The sequence below is a fragment of the Podarcis raffonei genome, chromosome 5 (genome assembly GCF_027172205.1).
Source record: "Podarcis raffonei isolate rPodRaf1 chromosome 5, rPodRaf1.pri, whole genome shotgun sequence".
In the NCBI taxonomy this organism is placed as follows: Eukaryota; Metazoa; Chordata; class Lepidosauria; order Squamata; family Lacertidae; genus Podarcis; species Podarcis raffonei.
The window spans coordinates 47,404,411-47,428,352 of NC_070606.1; the positions used below are offsets into that span (position 1 = coordinate 47,404,411).

General features: G+C 42.3%; 1 protein-coding gene across 1 annotated transcript in view; it reads right to left on the reverse strand.

Moving 5' to 3' along the window:
- Window positions 1–6,878: 6,878 nt before the first annotated feature.
- The window catches only part of HTRA1 (HtrA serine peptidase 1), a 44,188-nt gene continuing 27,124 nt past the window's right edge, over window positions 6,879–23,942 (reverse strand). The window contains exons 4-9 of the mRNA XM_053388986.1: window positions 14,703–14,897; window positions 13,436–13,468; window positions 11,687–11,801; window positions 11,267–11,324; window positions 9,875–9,970; window positions 6,879–7,597 (exon numbers count right to left, since the gene is read on the reverse strand). Of these exons, the coding sequence (XP_053244961.1) occupies window positions 7,429–7,597; window positions 9,875–9,970; window positions 11,267–11,324; window positions 11,687–11,801; window positions 13,436–13,468; window positions 14,703–14,897 (666 nt within the window). The 3' untranslated portion in view covers window positions 6,879–7,428. The remainder of the gene's footprint in view (window positions 7,598–9,874; window positions 9,971–11,266; window positions 11,325–11,686; window positions 11,802–13,435; window positions 13,469–14,702; window positions 14,898–23,942) is intronic.

Below are 23,942 nucleotides of genomic sequence, written 5' to 3' on the forward strand. Positions count from 1 at the left end.
TTTATGTGAAAGTGCCAGAGATTGAATATGGAGTATTCTGCATGTAAAGCATGTGCTCTGCCACTGATCTATGGTCCTCCCCACAAAGGTATTGTTTTTGACAGCATATCTCCTTTTTGCAAATGTGTGCATCCTTTCTGGACACCCAGTTCATCTCCATTCACAGATCCTGAACTTATGCCATCTGAACAGCTGCATTGCTTCAGATATATGCTTTATCACATTATTGATGACATCTGTACAGTGATTAGATATGTTTGTGGTTTTTTTAAAAAAATACTTTCTTGTACGTACATTGCAATCTGTGTGCCATTGTTCCATTGATATAAGGCAAGTTCAGAGTGCTGAACATTTTGCATTATCTAAGTCACGGTGGCAAAACATGCACATGTATAGAATCAATATGAAAGGCCTTGAGATATACATTTACAGAAAGGCCTTGTGTAGTCACTTACAGCTTGGATGGATTAGTCTTGGTGCACAAGATGAAGTGCTCCCTTCCCTCCACAGTCATACTCCTAAGACCTAGTTTCTCTCATTCTCTCTTAGCCTGCAACTCCTTCCTTCCTTCTTCCATCCAATCTTAACCTGCTTCATCCTAGTTATTCAGTCCCCAGGATTCCTCACCACAGATATCCTCTCCAAGTTTCACTATTCCAGCGCACACAAAAGAGCCTCAACCTTCACATTCTACAACTACATCCCAGACATGTTGGCTTATAGATGAACTCCCTCTTACATTTTCACATTTTGCAGGGATAATATACAGCATCCACTGCATCACTGTATGTCACTGAGTCATAGAAATAGGAAATGGTAGTTGAGAAGGGTTTTTGTGGGGGGGGGGCGCTGTCAAGAGATAGGAAAAGAAATGGAAATCATCTGCAGGGCTCTGCAGAGACATTAAGAACTGGCAAATCCTACTGCTTTACTAATTTGCAATATCAGTGTACATGACTAATGAAATGTACCACTGAGCACATTTTTCCAACCAGTTCTACTTTTCAGCTGAGACACTGCTATCCTGGTTTTGATTAAGAGAAGATTTAGTTTTGATTTAGAAGAGAATTTTGCACTGGGGTGGCAATAAGTCTGGCATATAAAATTGTTCTCCACTACTAGAAAGCCAATGGAAGCTATAGATGGCTACTAAATGGAGCTGGGATGAGGCTGTTAAACCACCAGTAGCTGAAGCCAACAAGCATCTGTCTAGTTTTCAGGCAAGTAACACTGGCTGTTCAATCAGTGTGGATGACATGATGAGTCAGCAATGATGATTCAGCCATGCAAAGAAAGGAGAAACTACTACCCAATCTAGACTAGTCTGGACTTTTAGAGTAGATACCAGCACTATTACAGGGAACAATCAATACAGTTTCAAATATGTTGACTAGTATCATTTTCCACTTCAAGCAAGTAATGGAATACTTGCAGTACGTCAGATTAAGCACTTAGCTATGCAGTCAGCCAGTAAATATAGGGAGTGATAGCAAACTAAGTCATGCTGTAATCAACAGTCTTAAGTTACTTGTTCATCTATTTTATTGGGTCTACCATGAGTATCACTAATACAGAATACAGTAGTACCACGTGTTAAGTACCGTCCCCCTTACGAATGCTTCGGGTTACGCGCTCCGCTAACCCGGAAGTAGATGCCCCTTGTTGCGAACTTTCCCCCGGGATGCAAGCGGAAGTTGCGCTCTGGTGGCTCGGCAGCAGCGGGAGGCACCATAAGCAAAAGCGCGCCTCATGTTACGAGCGGCTTCTGGTTATGAACAGACCTCTGGAACGGATTAAGTACGTAACACAAGGTATCACAGTATCACCCAGGGCTTATTTGGCCATCTAAAACCTCAGCCATCTAAAAGTTAACTGGCCTAGAATAGCTGCAAATGTAGTCTCAGAAAGAAAATTTAAAAGTGGTCTCTTTCTGAACGTGTGCATTCAAGCTTCTTATGGTTTTAGCTTAACACATCTGAACATCATGCAACCTAACAACAACTTGTGCTTCATTCTAGATTTCTCCCCAAGACTGGTAGATTCATTTATCCCTTTGCCTTCCTCATCTGAGGAATGATCAGATGCTGTGTACACTGAAGTAGGTAGGCTCTTGCCTATGTAAACTTTGTACTGAAATAAATGTCAGGTGCCACAGGACTCTTAATTGTGCTTCCAGAAACATTTACAGGGCTACCCTTCTGGAATCCACCATTTGCACATGTCAAAGACATGCAGATCATAAACGACACATTGCTTCAACTACAATAATTAATATGCTACAGTCCTCTCAGTCTGGCACACTACAGACATTTGGGACAACTCCGAGGATAACGTAACAAGCACCTGATGGATCAGGTCAAGGACCCATCTCATTCAACAAGGACCCATCTCATCCAACAGCCAGGTCTCACAGTAAGAAACTATCAGCCCCAGACAACATGGTCAATGGTCAGGGATGAAGAGAGCACCAGACTGGGTAAAGCTAAGCTTTACTGAAGTTACTCAGAGGAACAATGAACTCCAGGTATTGCCAAAACACCTAGTGAAAGACAATCTATTGCCCACTAGGGGGCAATATAGGTTGCTCTCTAAGCATTTCCTATTACTGTACTTCCTTGATTCTCTCCATCTTTCTTTCAGAATATATGCACAGATCCTGTTGTGATCTTACCACTGGAATACCGTAATACAAACCATGGGATGAACCCAGGCACAGAAAGATTAAAAGCCAAGACATATGATAGACTAATCCTGACCAAAAGAGGAAATCCCCAAACTGTTACTGTTTTGATAGATTGTGGTTCGAGGACCCGACCCCTGCAATGTGAAATGAATACGCAAGGACACGTGGTAAAAGGTTAATGGGCAAGAAAAGGCCACAACTTTATTGATTACAGCAGTGAAAAGGTATTGGCTTAGGCATTGGATGTCTAAAACAAGGGGGTTTATTCACCAGTAGGTGGAGCCTGTTGATGCTAATCCAACTATAGGCTCTCCCCTGATGTCACCGAGGGTCGTGCCATGGCCTCCTGCCACGCAGGCATCGGACAGAATACACGACCGCCGGATTCCTTTAACGGAATACCCAAAAATTGAAGGCATAGGCGATGGCCACACCTAGCCCTTCGACACACCACAACACATTATTCCAGTGCCTAACCGCCACCCGAGCCGAAAAGGCTCGCCGCCAATACCCTCACAGCTGTAACCAATCCCAAATGCTGTTGATGACACTATCTAGCCAAATGTCGTTCCCCTGGTCTGAGAGATGCACCCTGTCATTCCGGTATAAGGCCTGGTCGCCGATCCAGATACGGTCATGATAAATGACTCGGCCATTCATGAAGCGCACCCAACGGGCCGCTGCCTGATTTACGAGTTTCCTGGTTTTTTCAATAGCCATACAGTTCTGCGCACTGTGCCAAAAAATTCTCTTCAGGAAGGAGGACCAGAACACCGTCGTTCTGGGACACAAGGCAGCAAACGCATCCAAGTCTCTTTTTATGTTCCACAACAAGTCCGCACTCCTTCTGTTAGCAAGGTCATTTCCCCCTAATTGAATGACAAGGATGTCGGGAGGGCCGAACGTGGCTACTTTCTCCCACAGCAATGGCATAAGCTCTTCCCAACGCATGCCTCTTCTCGAAAACCAGGAAACTCGAACTCCAGGTGGCAAACCAAGATTAGGCGCGAGGCCACAGCTGACCGCCCGTACGCGGGCCCAATGGACTATACTGTGGCCGCAAATCCACACACTTCTCCTGAGCACAGCTGAGGATGAAAGGACAGAAAAACAGGTAAGTAGGGGTAATATAGCAGAGCGCATTCTAGCGAATATAACTTTTATAAGCGTTGGATTTCCACCGGCCCATTTCCTTAACCTTATCCGCAGGCAGACCCAAGTGCGCGGCTGTTGTTGCGGCGCCAATCCTGAATGAGTGCGCAGCATACTCCTGGGAAGATAAACCACAAGCCTCAATAGCTTTGCGGAGTACCCTGGTGAATTGGTGTCTCAATAAGGGTGACCCATCTTCATGAACCAGAAGCGGACCCGGGCCGGGTGGTCTGAGGTAGAGGTACCGCCTAGTGTCCTTTACTGGGCATGGGCCCTGCTGCGCCAACGCTGTAAGCTTAACTAGAACACCCCTACCGGCCTGATCAGTTTTGGACTGACGTATCTGCACCGTCAAGCTAGATTCGGACAACTGCATGTCCTCCCTAAGGAGGCCGCACGTTGAACCTCCTGCACTAACTTCAACCACAACTTCACCAACTCTCAGAGCGCCAAAAAAAAGGCGATAGCGTACGCCGCAGAAAAGAGGCAGGCCTCAAACTTGGTTCAGCAAATTGACCTGAGCTTTATGCGTATCTGAGATAGCACCCCATAAGAAATTGGCTTACGGCCCTCGGCCCTGGGGGGTTATAGCCTGCCCCAACCTTCAATAGCTCTGCGGATCAGGAAGTCACTACACGGATCGGAGGAAAATGTGGCTTTAGCAAAGAAGCTGATGGCGGCTACGTGTATCTTTAAGGTTTTGGGAGCACGTCCCAAATCGTCAAGATGGGAAAGGTACTGCAGAACATCATCAGTGGTGGATGGCACGTTATGCGAAAGCCCAGATATCCCAGACCTGAAACCCAGGAAATTGCACCAGGCCTTCTTGTAAGACCTGAGAGTGGAGGGTGCGACAGACGCTAATACTCCCTGTATCACTTTGCGTCTCCAACGTTCCACAGGTGCTCCGGAAAGGGTTTGGGCAACAGCTGTGCTCCAGGTGCTAGCGACCGGAAGCGAGATATGCCCGCAGAAGGGAGGAGACCCTCGCAGACCGAGATGACTGCCTGGCCAGTATGTTCACCACTGCCAGGTTGTCGGTCCTGAAGCACACGATAGACTAATCCTGACCAAAAGAGGAAATCCCCAAACTGTTACTGTTTTGATAGATTGTCATAATATGAGCCTTGGTTGGATGCGGGTGGCGCTGTGGTCTAAACCACTGAGCCTCTTGGGCTTGCCGATCAGAAGGTTGGCGGTTTGAATCCCCATGACAGAGTGAGCTCCTGTTGCTTGGTCCCAGCTCCTGCCAACCTAGCAGTTCGAAAGCACGCCAAAAAGTAGATAAATAGGTACCGCTCCGGCAGGAAGGTAAACAGCGTTTCTGTGCACTGCTCTGGTTTCGGTGTTCCGTTGGCCACATGACCCGGAAAAACTGTCTGCGGACAAACGCCGGCTCCCTCAGCCTGTAAAGCGACATGAGCGCCACAACCCCAGAGTCGTCTGCGACTGGACTTAACTGTCAGGGGTCCTTTACCTTTTTTAGCTAATAATAATAGCATGATTAGGAAGAAAATAGATGCTAAGTGTAACAACTTACGGGGTGCTTTTAGGTATGAACCCCAGGGTTGGAACTGATTCACTGGTTAAAAAAAAACCTGTCCTATTTGCCATTTCTCCATCAGTGCATTATAGGATCACAAGGAAGGCATGTCCCACCACATAGAGAGCAGCAAAGCAATGTTCTATCCAGACATCCTCCTAGTGTGTGAAATGTTTGTGTTATGTAGCTGAAATGGCAAAGCATGGAATAAGAATCCTGTTACATTAGTCAGCATACTGAGTCATGGACTGTCGGTTTCAAAGGAGAATTAATTAGGTGTTAAAAAGCAGAGGAAGGAAGGCAGACAAAGAGGGTCTCTGCACCTGTGCAATCATATGTCAATGCAATAAAATACAATCTGAGTGCAATTGCAAAGCGGCTTTCAGACTGAGAGTTGCCTCTAGCTACAGGATCTGACTTCCAGTTGCTTGGCATGTGATGGGTGAACTGGAGCAGCACAGCCTATTAAGAGTGTATGAACCTACTAGGGACGCAGCATTCAGAAGTCTCTTATAGTACAAGTTTCCATTTGTTTGCACAACCACAGTGCACTCTTGGAAAACTGCTGTTCCAGAAGTATGGCACTGGGTGTAAAGGACTGCCATTGTAAGCTGCGCATTGTTAGAACAAATCTGCAATGCCTGCAGTTCAGTACATTGTCTTTTGAAGCTTACATTAATATGCATTGACTGAATCATCACATGAATGGCCTTCTAAATCTAGAATGAGCCACAGGCTGAATGCTCATTTAACTACTAAGGTCAATCTATGCATATGCAGCACATTAATTCAATAGCGATATTATGTAAAAAAAATAAAATCACAATCCTTGGTCGGCCTGATCAACAAGGGAGATTCAGGACAGACAAAAGGAAATACTTCTTCACACAATGCATGGTTACAACTATGGAATTCGCTACTGCAGGGTATAATGATCACCACTGACTTGAATGCTTTGCTAGATGCAGGGGAGCATAAGAGAGAGAGGGCTCTTGCACTGATGTCCTGCTTTCTGCTTCTCATAGGCACCTGGGAGGCCACTGTGCAGCAAAATGCTAGACCAGATAGCCCTCAGGTCTGGTCCAGCAGGGCTCCTCTCATATTCTTAAATCAATTTGATAAAATCCATAGCAAAAACAAACAAACCATGCCATGGGCAGTAGTAAACACAAGCTTTACTACACACTTAGTATTCTTTCTAAACGCACAAAATTGCAATCTGAAGCAATCCTTCATAGGGCTCGCTAAGGACCCACTTTACAAAGGTTCCCATCAATGTGACAAATGTGGTTCTAAAAATTTAACATCAGTCTTTAAATACAGTGAAGAGAGGTGAGTTTGGAAGTTGTACATAAGCCATTTGTATCTGCCAGGATATGTAATGAAATTATATATCTCTATATGCAGTGCATAGAGTTTGGGTCAAGTAGGAATCACGGGGGGGGGGGGGGGGGAGTTCTTCCAGAAATGAATTTTCATCAGGGAAAACACAAACGACAATACTGTTGGAAATATTTTAATTAAACTAGGAAAACAAGTATTCTTTTTTTTAAAAAAACAAACAGCTTGGGTTCAGTAAGGAAATATCACTCGGGCTGTGTGTGTACAAGTGAGCATTTCAAACATGTTAGTCATCTGTCACTCATATAAACAATTGTATTTCCAGGAAGACTAAAGCTACAGGGGGGGAAAACCACCAATGCAATGTATGGTTTACTTGTGGTTTAACTTTGGGAAAGCCTTGGTTCAAAGTAGTAATATATTTGCAACGTAGGTGGGATCAGATGTTGACCACAGAAATAACATTAACAAAAGGAGCAGCCTGTAGAGAATACAAAGCATACATAGAGAACAGAAGTATCATCTTGAAGATTGCATCGGTTTTGTACCTCAGAACTACATGAAAATTATTTTATTGGCCAATACATTTCCACTGAACATGCAGGTTGTTGGTCAAAAGTCTAATGTTTCCTGTACCAGCACAGAGATAATATAAGCAGTCCACTGCTTGCTATTAACAGATAACATGAAATCCAGCTCATGTTTCTACTTAAGGGTCAATTTCATCAGGTATCACTGTTAAAATAATGTCTTCATTGCCCCTACGTACTACCAAGCTGAGTGTATTGTCCTTTTTGATAATGTCACTGACATCGTTGGCAGAGAGTATTGGTTGCCCATTGATGCTTATAATCACATCGTTTTCTTTCAGGCCTCCACTGAAATACAAAGAGATGGAAAATAATTACTTCAACTGCAAGAAACATATCTGCTTTCTGTAACAGCCACCCCCAAGATACCAAACCCACAACTCTTAAGCAAGAATACAACAGATCTTTAGCAAAACAGGTGATGAGAGACAGAGAGACAGAGAGACCTAGAGAGAGAAGCTATTCAAAAGGACAAATGACAGGAACATGTTCTGAAAAGCTGGGGCCTTTATAGATCCTTTTTAGAAAGTTCTGCCTTTCTAGTTCCTTTGTGCTACTACACAAAATAGATTTCACATGCTCTCTAGGTGGTGTAGCCTTAGCTCCTCTCCTTACTCTAACCTATGTGCACTCAATGGTGACAGAAAAATCAAAGTTGAGCTTATTCAGCAAGATTAAATCCATATATCAAGCTGGATGGTGCTGTTTGAACAGAGTTGGCAGAAGTCACTGACAGCATTAAGGCAAATGAAGAGGATACAGCATCTTTCTCCCTGTATCATCTTGCCCTTTCTTGTAGACAAATTCTGGCTCTGAGTTATGGAAACATTAACCCAGCTAGCGGGATGAGACATGATTCAACCCCTAAACATAATCAGTTTATAGCAGTCACAAGCTACTGCAGAGAAATGCCTTACACAAGCACTTCTTTCAGAAGTGTTTCCCCCCTCCCCACAGAAGTTCTTGTACGGACTGCCATTTTATGATGCTTAAGGGGGAACACCAAAGTGAAAGTGAGAAAGTTTTATTTCACTCTCTCTTATTGCAGCTCCATGAAAACAAGCATAGTATGCAGGACAAATAAAAACATTTAAATTGCATGCATTAAATTACTGGTGATTTCAAGCTACTTGTGCAACAACGAGGCACAGAACCCCCCCTTTTAAGAAATGAGCATGGGGGTCACAAGGATTCGAAATATGTGCTTATGGGTCAAGAGAAGGGTACTATCTATCTATCTATTCATCTATTTATCTATCTATTTATTTATCTATTTATTATTATTATTATTATTATTATTATTATTATTATTATTATTTCTATACCGCCTTCATCCAAAGAACACAGGGCTGTTTACAATATAAAATCACAAAAATGCACAACATAATAACAAATAAAAATAATAACCTCCCACCCCACCCCCATTTAAAAGGCCATAGATTGTTTAATTAGCCAAAGGTTCCGGAAGAAGAGAAATGTAATGAAGGTGCCAGGCAAGTCTCCCTGGGGAGAGCATTCCACCACTGGAAAAAAGAGCGCTTACTGTATTCCAATGGTGGTGACTGTTGAGGCCAAGCGTGGCCGCAAGAACAGAGGAGGGAAGGAATTCAGCCCTGCATGGTCTCTATTGGCCTCGGCTGGTGTCAGAGGCTGGCGGGATTGCCTGCCAAATTTGAATGGGCCAGAGATGGCCCCAGAGATGTGGGCTGTGCCTTACTGGCAGACCTAGTGAGCACAGCGCCCCAGGAGGCCACCTGTGGGGCATAAAAGCAGGCTGCACTGCCGAAAGGGCTGTGACCAAAGAGCACTGGATCAAGAGTATGGGCGTTGAGGACAAATGTGGATCGTTTGCAGGGAAGAGGACCTGGGGAGGCAGAGGAGGAGGCGGAACAGGCGGCGGAAACCACCGTAAATCGGTGTTGCTTTGTCTCTCCCTGCTATGGGACCTGCAAAGAGCTACCCCCCCATCTCATCTTCTTTCCAGTTCAGGTGTGGGCTGCGGGAAACAGGGGAACAGGAAACTCAAAAGGAGCACTGGTCTGCTTTGCGGAGCTCAGTACTATCAGGAGCCCCGTGAAAATGCTATGCAAATAATAGCTACAAATTATTATTCTTGTTACCCAAGGAACTCCAGCAGCTACAACTTTCACCCCGTTCTAGCAGCGACTGCATGACACAATCACATGATACCGTAGCCGCACCCAAGTACTGAGTGCAGCAGTGATAAGGGCAACTGCTGGGTCAGCTCCCAGCTTTGGGACAACTGTAGGCTTGCTTTTGGGATCATGCCATGTGAACTTTTTGCAACAGCTGGGAAAAACAGTCTATTAGTCTCCCTCGCTCTTCTAAATATTGCTCAAGTCTCTAACAAATGGTAAAATGGCAAAAATCATCTTCTAGATTTATGGTATTGGGAAACCCAACAGATTTCCTGAAATAGCAGGCAGATGTCATCTGAGGGTAAGAACTTTCCTGCCATTAAACAGCATAGTTAAAGGCCTGCTAGGTGTTTATCCTTTAAGTGAATAGGTGCAGGTTTTTGAATAAAAGGGTTCTTTAACTTACGCCTCAGCTGGTGTATCTGGAATTACTTCAATAATATAGGCTCCGGAAATGACGTCAGGGAAGTCTTTATGGCGCTCCTTCAGTTCTTTAGCTTTGCTAGGAAAAACAAACCCAATCAAGTTAAATAAGAAACATATTTCCAGAAAAGCAAAACAAGACAACACAGAGGCCACTCTCTTACTTTTGACGTAACCTGTGCAAATTTCCTAAGTCTAAAGAAAGAAAGAAAAATATGCCGCCGCCACTGAGAAACATTATTCTGGATAGAAGTGCACAGGAAATTTTGCCTTACCAATTTGTTCGTTTTGCAATTATATTGGTTTTTGAAATCAGTATTGCTTTAGATCTAGAAATGTCCTAAGCCTTTGAGTTTAAGAAAGCATCTGAGGTTTGCAAGTAGAGAATGTTTTCTCCTTTTTTTGGCAGATTTTGTAAACTCTTTCTATGTCTCTGAATATCAGATTCTAGCTCTTCTGCTAAGTAGCTCTGCCAGGGAAAAGATGAAAACCATCTGTCCGTTGGCTTTGCAAATTTAAAAAATGGGCTGCAGTGTATGGCAATGGTAATCCAGAAAAATAAACAAGGGTCCAACTATGTCCTCCCCACCCGCAAAATGTAAGTGAACTGGAAATTTAAAAATAAATGAAAATCATCCAGAACACGAATGGTGACACATAATGATCCAATAATAAACAATTGTTATGATCAAACATATATGATGTAAAGAGTTTCCAGCTGATCTTTCCCTCAGCAGCACCTCAGAGCTGGCAAACCTCTCATTGAAAAGTAATGGATAAAGGGACAATGCAAACAGGAAATGGTGAAGCAGTAGCAACCATATCATCAGTATACCATTCCTCCTGCCTCAATTGCACCTTTTCTTTGTCCGCTCATCAAAGACATTGTATTTAAGAAAGAGGGTGAGAAGGCTTTCAATGGTTTAAAAAAAGATGGAAGTCGGATGGGGAAAACAAAGGAAGGCAGCACTTTGAGGAGACGTCGTGTGACGTCTCCCCCACAAAAAGTGACGTTTCCCCCACAAAAAGTGTGTCAACCATAGGCTCTGGGTGGGTGGGGAGCCCTGGGTGCTCCAGCCCCCACAACATTCCCCATGATGGGGCTGGACAACCACACTTTTTTGCGCTGGGGCCGTGCATGCCGTGGGGTCCTGCATGTCTGACGTCAGCACGCCCACTTACGTACATGAGCATATGACGTCAGCATGCTACGGGGTGTGCTGATGTTGGTCACATGTGCACCCATGGCATGCGCAGCCCCAAGCACACATGGTTCTGGGGCCTAGCCAATGGGCCTGGTGTCAACAAAGAGTTGCAATTCCAGGCTAGTATATTCCTTGTCCAGAAACAGCCACCCTGAAATTTTTAAACTTACCTAGGAGTAAGAGACATCATCCGTATGCCAATATATTTCTTCTTAGTTACAGCTTTTCCTGTTTTGAGAAGGAAAATGTAGCATTTATTTTGATTCGTCTTTCCCATCTGAACAGGAGACATTCTACCCCAAGGAAGCAGAATGATGTGGGAGATACCACTTCAGAATATAAGTGGGAAGTAGTATTGTTGAACACTACCTCTCATAAACAATATTATAATAAACCAGCACACAAAGGTGAAAGATTTGCTGGTGGGAGAATATTTTCCTGAAGTTTGAAGTGCTGCAACTTTTGTATACTGTGTAGCATGGCTCTTACTTCAGAGCAGATATGTGTAGGATTGAACTAATTCAGTGGAACTTATTCTCATATAAATGTGTATAGGACTGAAGGTTTACTTTACCAGTACAGTACAGTACCTTTAGCTTGTCGGTCGTGTGACTCAGTGAGGAATTTTTTAATTTTGTCCGATGGTATTGCAAAGGAAATCCCAGCAGTGACTTTCAGAGTATTAATACCAATCACTTCACCATCCTGCAGTAGTGTGAATAATTAAGTAAGCATGAGCGGCCCAAATAAAGACTGCAATTTCTATCACACTTTAATCTGAGCTGCTGACCTTGCGTGTGATCTCTTTGTCATAGCTCCCTGTTCCTAAACTGATCATGAACTGAATGTACCCTGGAAAATTAAATCTGCCCCCCCCCCGCTTTCATTTGGGTGAAAGCATCCTTCACTCTTTTTCTTCCCCACCCGCTTTGAGACGCATGAGTGTGAAAGGACCAGGGTTTAACATAAGACAAGCAAGCTCAATGCGACATGCTTCCATGCATACGGCTCCACGTTCGATTCCTGGCATCTTCAAAGTCAGGTAGCAGAACTGGGACATTACTGCCCAAGAACTGAGACAGCTGTTGCAAACCAGGACAGACAGTTCTACTCAAGGGAACGACTTGGTTATGAGATCAGGCATCGCCCCAGTCTTTTCTAGCTGCAAAAATATGCTCTGCACAACAGCTTGATACTTTCTCTTAAACTAACCAAAAAACTTTCCTTCAACTGGTTTCAAGATTTATTTTTCCAACAAGACTTACTCAACATGTTTGCTTTAAGGGACTCTGTTGCATTGAAATAATAAAAAAAAGAAAGTAGTCCATAATCATAGCTGGACTAAATGGAGTTTTATTTTTTTAATCAAAATGGACAGAACCTTACAGGTATTTTGAATGTTTGCTTTTGGAGTAAACAATAGTTCTATTAAAGGATATGACACAGAAAACTTTCTTTTTAACAATAATAATTTTGCCAAAGCTGCCAAATAGCCTTCAATGGAGGAAAATTTGAAGTCACACAAAAAAACCAGAAGACTTCAAGAATGGCGTCAAGGCAATCCTCAGAGGACTCTAATCCGTTTATCTGTAAAACTAGCATGTTAGAAAGAACTGGCTGAACTTCTTCATGTGCCACTATTTATGCAAAACTTTTCACTGCCTCACAGAATGGGGTTTCCAAATCTTGATAATACATTTCATCAATTTTGTGAAGCCAATCTCTACTATTTCCATTTTGCCAAAACAAAGCAAAGCCAACTGACAGTGTCTTATTCATGGCATTAGAATTCAAGTCTTCTAAGTTCTTGTACCGCACAAGCTTTTGAGTTGCTCACAGTCCACTGGCTATGCAGACAGTGGCACTAAAATATCACAAACTAATACCAGAAGGGTCAGCATCCCTTTGACCCCCTTGGGGGCTTAATTCTGACTTACACAGAATCATATTGCTAACATGCTGGTAGAGAGAACCATGCGGTAAACATAAGAAACTGACACAGGGAGTCTGCATTTCAGCCTCTTATATGCCTAGTTTGGGGCAGGGTGGAAATAAGATTCCAAAGAATATTATTATTCACTGAGAAAATACGCAAATATGCTACGTATTACGTTCATTTTGAAATATGCACACAGTAAATGTTTTGAATACTGAACTCCAAGAGCATCACACCATTTACCAGCACCAACATTAAAGAATGATTAATGAGTCTGGTGTTTGTACAGGCATTTGTTAGCCTTCCTCTACCAATATGGGGAAAAGGGATGGGAGAGAGGCAAGAGAATCAATAGTAAAATCCAAAACACCAGTTAGAAGTACTATTAGAAAGGAACTCTTACCAGGTTTACTAAAGGCCCTCCGGAGTTTCCGTACTGTAAATTTAGAAGAAGAAATTTTGTCTTTAATCTTTCTTTTTCTCCCCCATTTACAACAGTTCTTTACATTTTGAAATAGAGTTGCTGCACAAAACATTATGGGAGGGAGGGGTTCACATTCATTTATGCACAGCATTCTCTTATGAAGAGGTTACTATACAAACATGGCTGGAATAAACTTGATATAGTTTCTGTAGCCTAGAATGCCTAAACTTTGCAATGACGGACTAAGGATTAACAGACCCCCTCTGGTATTGTTAGGCTGGGGAAAAGAAAAACCTTTACAATCAAGGCATGACACTTTGAAAGAAAATGCAGACTGCTTTAACTGTAGCACATGCAATCTCATGAGCGGAAGGGCCCAAAAGCATGAAGCCAAGATCTTGGAGAAGGTACAGGGAGTTCAAAGGGGGCTGATATGGAAGCCTTGCCAAAGCACACCACAGACCAAACAAACTACCATAGCAGCCAAAATAAAGTTCTCCTGTGTGGAGGTACTTAAATCAGGGGATTCAGTTTTGCCATTCATTGAATAAAACAAGACAGGGAGGTCTTTTACCTAGTATTCTTTTAAACAAAAGACCACTAAATTTCAGTGATAATTTTGATGCTTTCCTTTAAACATGTCTAGAGCTTCTGTTTTCCCCCAGTAAAGTTCCTGGTCACCTTTGCCTCTCTTTTAGTCTAAAAACTGCTAGACACTGATTCCTTTATTTGATGGCCTTGCTAACGAAGCTTAGGAAAATATGTCTGTTTTCTTAATTCTGTACACTCCTAGATTACAGGAAGTTAGCACAACTTTCTGAGAATTAGACCGAGAATTCTCCCTGAGAATTGCCTGTTCTCTCAAGGCTAGCAGAAGAAGCACTAAAAGTTGATGTCTTATTAGTCCAAAAACTAGCTTGTCTCTTTAAAAAAAGCCAACAAAAGAACTGCAACGTGATATTTTGGCAAACTCTTTGATGGTTCTTTAAAGACCTTTGATGAACATTGCCTGCACTTAATAATTCTAAGAGAATTCAGCTAAATATAATAATAAAAAATGTCTCTGTAAAGAGCAACCAGAAAGATCACTGTAAATTGCTTCCTTTGCATGTTCCAAGAAACAATTTTGGCCAATCCTAATGCATCAACTTTATAGGGATGAATGACAAGGCAGCAACAGAATCTGAATGTATTTTGAGATGAGAACCATGAATGCAAGAGAATGGCTTTGTGGAAAGTGACTTACATTGATAATTGCATCCGTTTGGATGTAGTCCATATCAGAGTTTCTAAGTCCCAGTTCTTTGCCTCCACGTTGGGTAGTGCTAACAATTCCAGTAGTCACGGTATTCTGAAGAGAAAATGGACTTCCAATTGCAACCACAAATTCACCAGGCCGTAACTCTCCTGAACGTCCGAGCAAAAGGACTGGCAACTTCCCCTAAGAATAGAGAGGGTCAAAATAATCATTAGTCAATAGCAACTCAAGCAACTTAAATAGTAACTTGAACAATGAATCAAGATATAAGCACAGCCAGCTTTCCTCCTGTATCAGGTAAATGTAATGGCAACTTTAAACAATTAAACAATTAAGTAATATTAATGACACTTCTAGCATAGTATTTTAATTTTGCATTGTATACTGTTTGTCAGGTAGAAGCACAAGAGGAGACAAATAAAGGGAAGGAGAATAGAAAAGTCCAGATAAATTCTGGGGTGATGGCAAACTCTAGTGTCTGATTAATGAACTGTTTAAGGGGAAGCAAATGCAAAAGGCTCAGTTGCTGGTTCAGCAGTAGCCAAGTACAATCACTGGCTCAGGATATGTTGCTGTCTCAGTAGAAATGCTAAAGCGATGGCACTTCTCCCTCTTGGAGCCCTGATCATTGCCAAGGGCCCCATTGATGTGGCTAAAAAAAAGCAAAGCAGCAAACTAAGTAAATATCCAGTCATAAAATATTAATCTAATCCTTTTAAACTAATGTATTTCTTGCAGACATCTTTCACAAAAGAATATGTCCATCCCTTTAGAGATATAAATTAGCTTTATTTATAGGCCAGTTTACCCTTAACTGGAACACCCTAAGCATAGCACTTATTGTTAATCTCCACAAAACTTCTAAAGCAGGGAAATATTATGTTGAGGCAGAGAGAAGGGGTGGGGGTGGGAATCCTGAAACAAAATGTTTTCTATGATCTGTCTAAAGCGATTCATCTATCAGATCAAACCCTGATAAGTGTAATAGATCTCCTGAGAGACAGACACATATTTTCATAGCTTCGGGTTATTTTTGGCAAGAAAACGAGCTATATAATAAATAGTTGGTGAGTAATGCAATTATTTGCAGTTGTGCTGAGTCTTCAAGCCTGGGCCAATATTGGTGAAACACTAGTTCAAAGTCAAGTACTGTATGACTTGGCTCAAGATCATCTGTGGGATTCAACATGCCTTCTGGAAAGAGTTAGCCTTCTCTTTCTGGGGTTAAAACAAAATCAGCTGCAAAACTCCCTTCCTCAGCAGATGTTATAAAACACAGTTTTGCAAAGCAGAATGTGTCATGTACAGAGAGTTTCCAGAAGAGACCAAGTTCTGTATCTTTTGTTTAAGGCATTTTAAGGCAGAAATCCTCAATGAACATGTGTGAGACGCTCATTTGTCAGTTTCCTCTTATTCCTCAACATGGCAATCATCATCAATTTATGTAAGGTAAAAGCAGCCATCCCTTTTTCTTTTTTGGAGATCCTGTTGAACTCTAAAGTTAAGTCAAAGAGCACAAATATTGTGACATCTGGAGTGCTACATGGGGGAAAATGCTCATTTGCATTACAAGTGCCTCTTCCATGAACAATAACCAGGAATACATTTGCATGAACAGCACAGAGTGGTGTAACTTAAGCCTTACCTTTGTAAAGGCTCTTAGAATGGGAATGGATAAAAAAGAAAACCAAAAGGCCAAAAGGGCCTAAAAAATTCAGATTAGGATGAAAACTCTGTGTTGTGTTAGCAAATTAGAGTGATATCGGTGCTACCCAGAGATATGCATGCACAGCAGTGGGCTTTTCATTCATGTCTAATTGCCTAAGCAATTAATAGGACTAGCAGCTACCACTGGTTTGGGAAAGGTGGGGAAAGGGGGAATGGTTTGCAAAGGTAATCACTGCTGCAGCTATTGGCAGACATGACTTAATACATTTTGTTCTGCACACACGGTTACCGGTTCAGTGCCAAATTCTGTATACATGATCCCTGTACCAGAAACCATGTGAACAGAATCCTTTTGCCAATGCAGGTCCTAATCCAGCATAGGCTGCGTATCCGAAATCCTATTGCAAGTCATAAATGTCTCTTGCTTGCTGAGTGGTTAGCATTTTAGAAAGCAATCTACAGTAAAACATGTCAAAGGAATGCTCCCACCTCGTAAAAAGAATTAACAGCAACTATAAATTCTGAATGACAAAGGAAGGGTGACTAAAATGAGCTGAAGCTAAAACAAAGGCAAAATATCACAGTGCTTTTAAAAGTCTAATATGAGCCAGTTTGTTGACAACTGATAAACACCAATTTCAAAGAAGGAACTTAATTTGAAGTTATTTATTTAATCCATTAATTTAAGCAGGACCACCAGGTGTGCATGGTGTTTTATGGAGTACAACAGAGACAGATCCCAGCCTCACGACTGCCTAAATGAAACAGGAAAGCTATTCAATGCATACATTTTTGAAAACAGTATTACTCTCTCTCCTGTATATGGAATAGAATAATTTTTTGTGGGGAAGGCCCAGTATTTTGGAAGCTTCAATTATGATTTGCTTTTTAATTTATCTTTTTACAATATTCAGGGACAGGGTAGCAAAGAGTTATTAAAGCAGAGGAGCTAATTAAATGCCTTCCAGCAGCGTATAATGAGTAAATGAAAAGCCTGGACATGCCTAGATTTAAATCTTTCCAAGTGCCCTCCCTCCCTCTGCATGCTGAGTCACTGACTTAACTATGTAGCCCAGAGCAAACCACAGTCATTGTTTCTCTCCTTTCTGTGCGCCCCCTCCTTCCTTCCTTCCTTCCTTTAATCATCCTATTATCATGTGGCCTCATGTAATGTTCATAAAACACAGACCCAGCACGTATTATTTCAAATTCTGAAAGTCAAGGCTGATGTTAAAATAATTAGCCTAAAAAGCTTTGCACCCAGCATTTGTGGGCACAGAGACCATCACATTTCTCCCAGTGCAAATGTATTTGGGTTACCTGGGTGAGACGAGAGAAGCGTTCAGGGACCTAAGCCGGCCATCATTTCTCATTGTGGCAAGAATCTAAGCTAAACAATGCTTTCCACCTAACACTGTGCAGGAAGAGATGTAATTGCAAGGTTAGATTTCCAGCAGCCTGAACAGAAACACTCAATTAAGTGCAGGATTTTATGTTTGCTGCATAGCAGGATAGTGATAGGGGCATCCACAGTGCATTTGGAAATGTGGTGAGGCATAAGGTAAAGGTAAAGGTACCCCTGCCCGTTCGGGCCAGTCTTGCCAGACTCTAGGGTTGTGCGCTCATCTCACTCTATAGGCCGGGAGCCAGCGCTGTCCGCAGACACTTCCGGGTCACGTGGCCAGTGTGACAAGCTGCATCTGGTGAGCCAGCGCAGCACACGGAACGCCGTTTACCTTCCCGCTGGTAAGCGGTCCCGATTTATCTACTTGCACCCGGGGGTGCTTTCGAACTGCTAGGTTGGCAGGCGCTGGGACCGAGCAACGGGAGCGCACCCCGCCACAGGGATTCGAACCGCCGACTTGATGATCGGCAAGTCCTAGGCACTGAGGCTTTAACCCACAGCGCCACCCGCATAGTGCAATGTAAAAAAGATTTGACTTACATCAGCTTCAAAGGGATCCAATTCAATCTAATATAGGTCAAGGCAGACTCTAAAACCTAGTACTAATCTCCCAACCTCCAATTTAGAAGTCTGCCACATCACTGACTTTGATTAGAAAACTAGCACAGCCAGAAGTATGCTGGGGTAAAATCTTTTCCCCTTATGTGCTAGTTATTTTACTTGCAGGAAGTACAAGGAAGAAATACAGTTTATTTATCACAATGGGATTCTGCAACTTCATTTGGTTGCATGCGGAGATCAGAATCAAGTAAGGTACATTTGTGAATGGGAACTATATTCAACAATTTAAAAGCCAAACTAGGTGCAACTTTCAATTCCTTTTGGTGCCTATGGAGACTTCCTCTGAAACACAAATACCGTATTTTTTGCTCTATAAGACTCACTTTTTCCCTCCTAAAAAGTAAGGGGAAATGTGTGTGTGTCTTATGGAGCGAATGCAGGCTGCACAGCTATCCCAGAAGCCAGAACAGCAAGAGGGATTGCTGCTTTTGCTGCACAGCGATCCCTCTTGCTGTTCTGGCTTCTGAGATTCAGAATGTTTTTTTTTCTTATTTTCCTCCTCCAAAAACTAGGTGCGTCTTATGGTCTGGTGCGTCTTAGAGAGTGAAAAATACAGTAACTCCCAGGAACATGGGCCGGGAAAGCACTGCAACCCGCCCCGCCCCCAATATTAATGTTGCCAGTTTGGTTGTAAGAAGTTAATACTTTACTGTGGATGCTTGTGAAGAAAACTGAAATTGGGTCCGCTCCTGAAATAATTGCAGTAAAACTGATGTCTATAGTGAGGAATTAAAAGTGGCTTTAATTTTTATTGGCCTTACAGCTTGAAAGTTTACAGGAAATTCATAAACAAGAATACAAGAGAGCAGAACTCTATAAATCTTATTTTTCTTAAAGAATAATATTGATTCCTCAACACCCCCACTCCCAAAAAGAATTCATACACTGAGCTGACAGCGAATTGCAAAACATGTAGCAGCAGCAACCCTGGGAAATGCCTGAACTAAATGGCAGCAATCTATTAGCAGAAGTGCTGCCAAAACTCAGACAGCCCTTACTATATTAAGTCAGGAATGCTTATTTTATTCCTTTAAAAGATGCCAAGAAAAACAATATACTTTCCAAAGTCAGTATATTCACAAGCCTGCAATGCATTCACACGGTCTAACAGATCAGACCAGCGAAGAAATCCTATACAAAAAAGTAAGATTACTTTACACTGTGTTGCCAAAGTATGACTCACTGAATGAAACATTGATTTGTACCCTCAAACGTGTAAGGGAAATAAGTATCAATTATTTTTTAATAGAAGCAGAAGAGGTGACACACAGCATCAGCAGGATATCAAATCCATTATGTGATATTGAGAACAAATTTATGGATGAAAGTGGTAAGCAAATCTCAAGGAGATGAAAGGACAGTAGTGAAGAGGAAAAGAGGAATGTGATGCACACATGCAAGATGACAAATTCACAAAGACAGCAGACGTATGGGCACCTTGCGATGCAGAGACCTGGGAAATATGGTATTTCTATTTCACAGCTAAAAAAGAATGTACAAAATTTGGGGGCATCTTATACACGGGGGCCATCTCCCCCCATCGGAGTCCCCAAAAATAAGGGTCGTCTTATACATGGGGGCATCTTATAGACGGAAAAATACGGTGTGTGTGTGTGTGTGTGTGTGTGTACACACACACACACACAAAATCACTGGGATTCTTCATCTGGTGTTCCGGTGATATGCGGAGCTATTTAATGCCTAACACAGTCTGCATAATTTTTAAAATTCTGTAACTGGAACCATCTTACTGAGCCAGTGCTATGAAGAGGATGCAGTGGATTTCATACAAGGATTTACATTCCTGTTTTCAATAAACTGGAAAGTCAGGGTGACACATACAAGAAATCACACCTACCAGCTGTTCCTGAATAACTGGGAAAATGCACAACTTATTATCCCTTTTCATTTTAGTGAAGCAAATGGGGCAAGAAGAAAATTCAGAGACAGACAAGCAGATGTGTCAAGCAGATTTAGTGGCAGCCAAAGACAGGTGACACAAGTGAATGTCAGGCCAGGGCCAAGAGTTGAGTTGCTTCCCTTTATTTAAGGCCCGTGTGAGGGACCTTTGTCCTGTCAAAGATTGTTGAACTAGAACTCCCATTTGCTATAGGCCATGCTTGCTGGGGCTGATGGGAGTTGCAGTTTAGCAAAACCTGGCAGGTCACAACTGAATTACAGTTACCTCAGTCATCTGAGGGTCGCTCTCTAAGGGAGCCAGGAACAATTTTTTGGACACCATGCCGATTGGACAAAGGCGTGCATGCTCTTCGCCTTCCCTTGAGTGGCTTTTTGAGTAGTTAGTGAGGTAATTACTAGATTTTCATTGCATGCTTTATTATATTAGTCAAACTCCTGTCTTGGTAATTAAGGGGCAGGAATGGACAGCCAGACCAGTCATCAGGTGCAAAGAGTCACGACTGAGGCCCCCACCCCCAATAATTTAGCTAGTCCTAGTAACTTTTGTTGTTGTTGTATACAATAAAAGTTGTGACAATAGTTTAATCCAGTATCAGTGTCTGCCTCATTACTGTTGCCACAATCAACCCTTGAGTCTTTGGAGGCCTGGTGCTCTAAAACAAGTTGCAGGCTTTCTCTGACCCCAACCAAACCCAACCCAGGTGATGAACTTGATTCTAGGGCACCAACACTGCTTGAGGCCTACCTGCTTCAGCAGTAGGAAGTGAATGCGAACTTTTGCCCTCCTGATTTCCCTCTCACCCACTGCTTTCCCTTCTATTTGTCTGATCCATTCATGTGGTTTCTCTTCCCCTCTGTAGCACTGCAGTTACTGTATTTGTGTGGCCAGAGGGGGGGTTGGCTATTTTTCTGTGTACACAGCCTGTGTGGAAAGCAGCAAAGCAAGCTGTGTGTGTTTATGTTAATGGCCAACAGTTCTGGAAAACAAACTGGTTGCGTTTCAGAGGTACCTCTTACAAAACATGTGGAAGTGATCTTGACCCTAAAACATATAACTGGACCTCAAAAAAGTTTCTTCTCATAAGTTTACCTCTTGGTGGTTTTAGGAGATCTAATGGAGGCAGATTTTTTAAAACAAAAACAAAAAAGGCTCTAAAAGCTATTTCAAATGCTCGGATGGTAATTTTTCTATTAGTAAATTGTGGCAAAAGTCACTAGCTAGTTTCAAAACACATCAGAAGACTAAGACCTCCCTAAAAGCAAACCTCAAACAGTGAAATGGCAAAAAAGACTGCCAGGTGGGGAGGTAATTAGGTCTCCTGGCACAGAAGCATCTGCACTATTCTCCACCAACCTGGTGTCCTCCACATGTTTTGGGCAACAGCTCCTTTCATCTCTGGCCATACTGACTCTGGCGGATGGAAACTACACCAAAATATCTGGAGGGTACAGGTTGAGGAAGGCTGATTCTACACCATATTGCAGCAGACACTAGATCATGTCACACACAATCATTTTTGCAAATTAATAGTCAAACCATCCTCCTTTCAGTAACCAGGCCTCCTTACTTCAAAGGTTAGTTCAGAACACTTTGAGTTAATAGGAAACATTATATGATTTATGGTTGCTTACAGACATCACAAGAAACTATAGTTATTAAGGGAATGAGCCTAGACAAGCGTTGGACTCATGCACTCCACACATCTCCTTTGATGAAACTACAAGGAACCCTAAATGGTGGTTAATGTTAGCTATGGTTATTGAAACAAGCCAGCTTCATAAATACAAAGTTAATTTGTTTCAGTAAACCACAGTTAAGGTTAAGCACAGTTTGTTCAGACATAAATGGTGCTTAGTGAAAAATGGGACCATTGCTTCTGATCTTGCAACTGTGCTGAAGAGGGAAGTACAGTGGTGCCTTGCAAGACGAAATTAATTCGTTCCGCGAGTTGTGTCGTCTAGCGATTTTTTCGTCTTGCGGAGCGTGGATTCGCTGGGTATTAACGGCTTTAAGAAAAAGGAAGCAAACTCGCAAGACATTTTCGTCTTGCGAAGCAAGCCCATAGGGAAAATTGTCTTGCGAAGCAACGCAAAAAACGAAAAACCCTTTCATCTTGCGCGTTTTTCGTCTTGCGAGGCATTCGTCTTGCGAGGTACTACTGTATATGAGTCCTGATGCTCACATTGGTTCATTCCCATACTTATGAACTAGAATTTATCACTAAGTCTGAATGCACCTATTATCCCAGTATCAATCTAGTTAGCTGCATTTTCAAAGTGGGTGAGATTATTCATCTACAACAGATAAGGGGAACTTGTGACTCTCTAGATCAGGCATGGCCAAACTTGGCCCTCCAGATGTTTTGGGACTACAATTCCCATCATCCCTGACCACTGGTCCTATTAGCTAGGGATGGTGATGTTGGTCTTTGACCCTCATCAGTTGGCAAGGCCAATAGTCAAATACGATGGGAGTTTTAGTTCAGCAATATCTGGAATGCCACAGATTCCCTACCACTGGTCTAATAGAGACTTCATAAGCACTGGAAATGAACATGATTGTTTGCTTGGTTGGATTTCTTCTTCAAATCAGAGAAGTCAAACATAAGCAGTGTCCACCAGTATCCTCTCTATGACCCTTGAGAGTTATTTTAGAGCTCTGCACATTTCTGGCAACTTCTAAATAGGAAAGAGATGCATTTCCTGCATCCATCCCAATTACCAGGACTGTGTTATTCAGACAACTAATTGGCAAGACGTTCAGGAACTTGTTTTGGAGCTAAGAGAGGCAACGTTTCTAAGTCCAAGTTGCCGTGTTTTGTATAGTCAAGCTGCCCAAGTGATTAATAAAATGTCTAGGGAGAACCACTCATTGTTCAGGAAAGGGGAAGAGTGATCTATGAGGACTTATTGGCTTCTAAGGTGAACACTCCAACTCTATGCTTTCTTCTATGGAAACTTCCATGTGGGAGGTCTGTTCAGTTCCATTTGTTTTGGCTTTCAACCAGTCATCATGTAATCACAATATGTGACCTGCATTCATGATAGGGGTTGTTGTTTTTTTGGTCCAGTTTATTTTTGCTAAAGGAACAGAAAAACTTTATTAACCCTTTGGTTATAGTTCCATTAAGTCCTATTTGCACTGCTTGTTAGAATATGTGTTCGGTTTCTGTGTGTGTGTGTGTGTGTGTGTGTGTGTGAGAGAGAGAGAGAGAGAGAGAGGGAGGGAGGGACGGACGGACACAGACAGACAGAGAGAGAGACAGAGAGAGACAGAGAGACTGACTTATTTGGTCAGAGAGAATCAAAAAATGATTTGAAGCTAGATGGACCAGTTGACTAACTCACTACAAGACAACTAATGGTTTCACTTTCACAGCTCCCTTCCTTTTCGTGGGCTTCCCTTGTGTTAGTTTTCCAGAAATAAATTTTTACTTCCCTCCTTAGAGAACAAAGTTAATAAAGAACCTTCACTCTTCAAGATGTCTTCAAATTATCCCATATTACTATGTATCTCCATTTGGTCAGCACAACCTTATGGAAACTGAAGGGGGACATCCCAACAGATCTGTTTCTCATTTGTGCTAAATTCTTTTCCGTGGAAAAATGGGTTA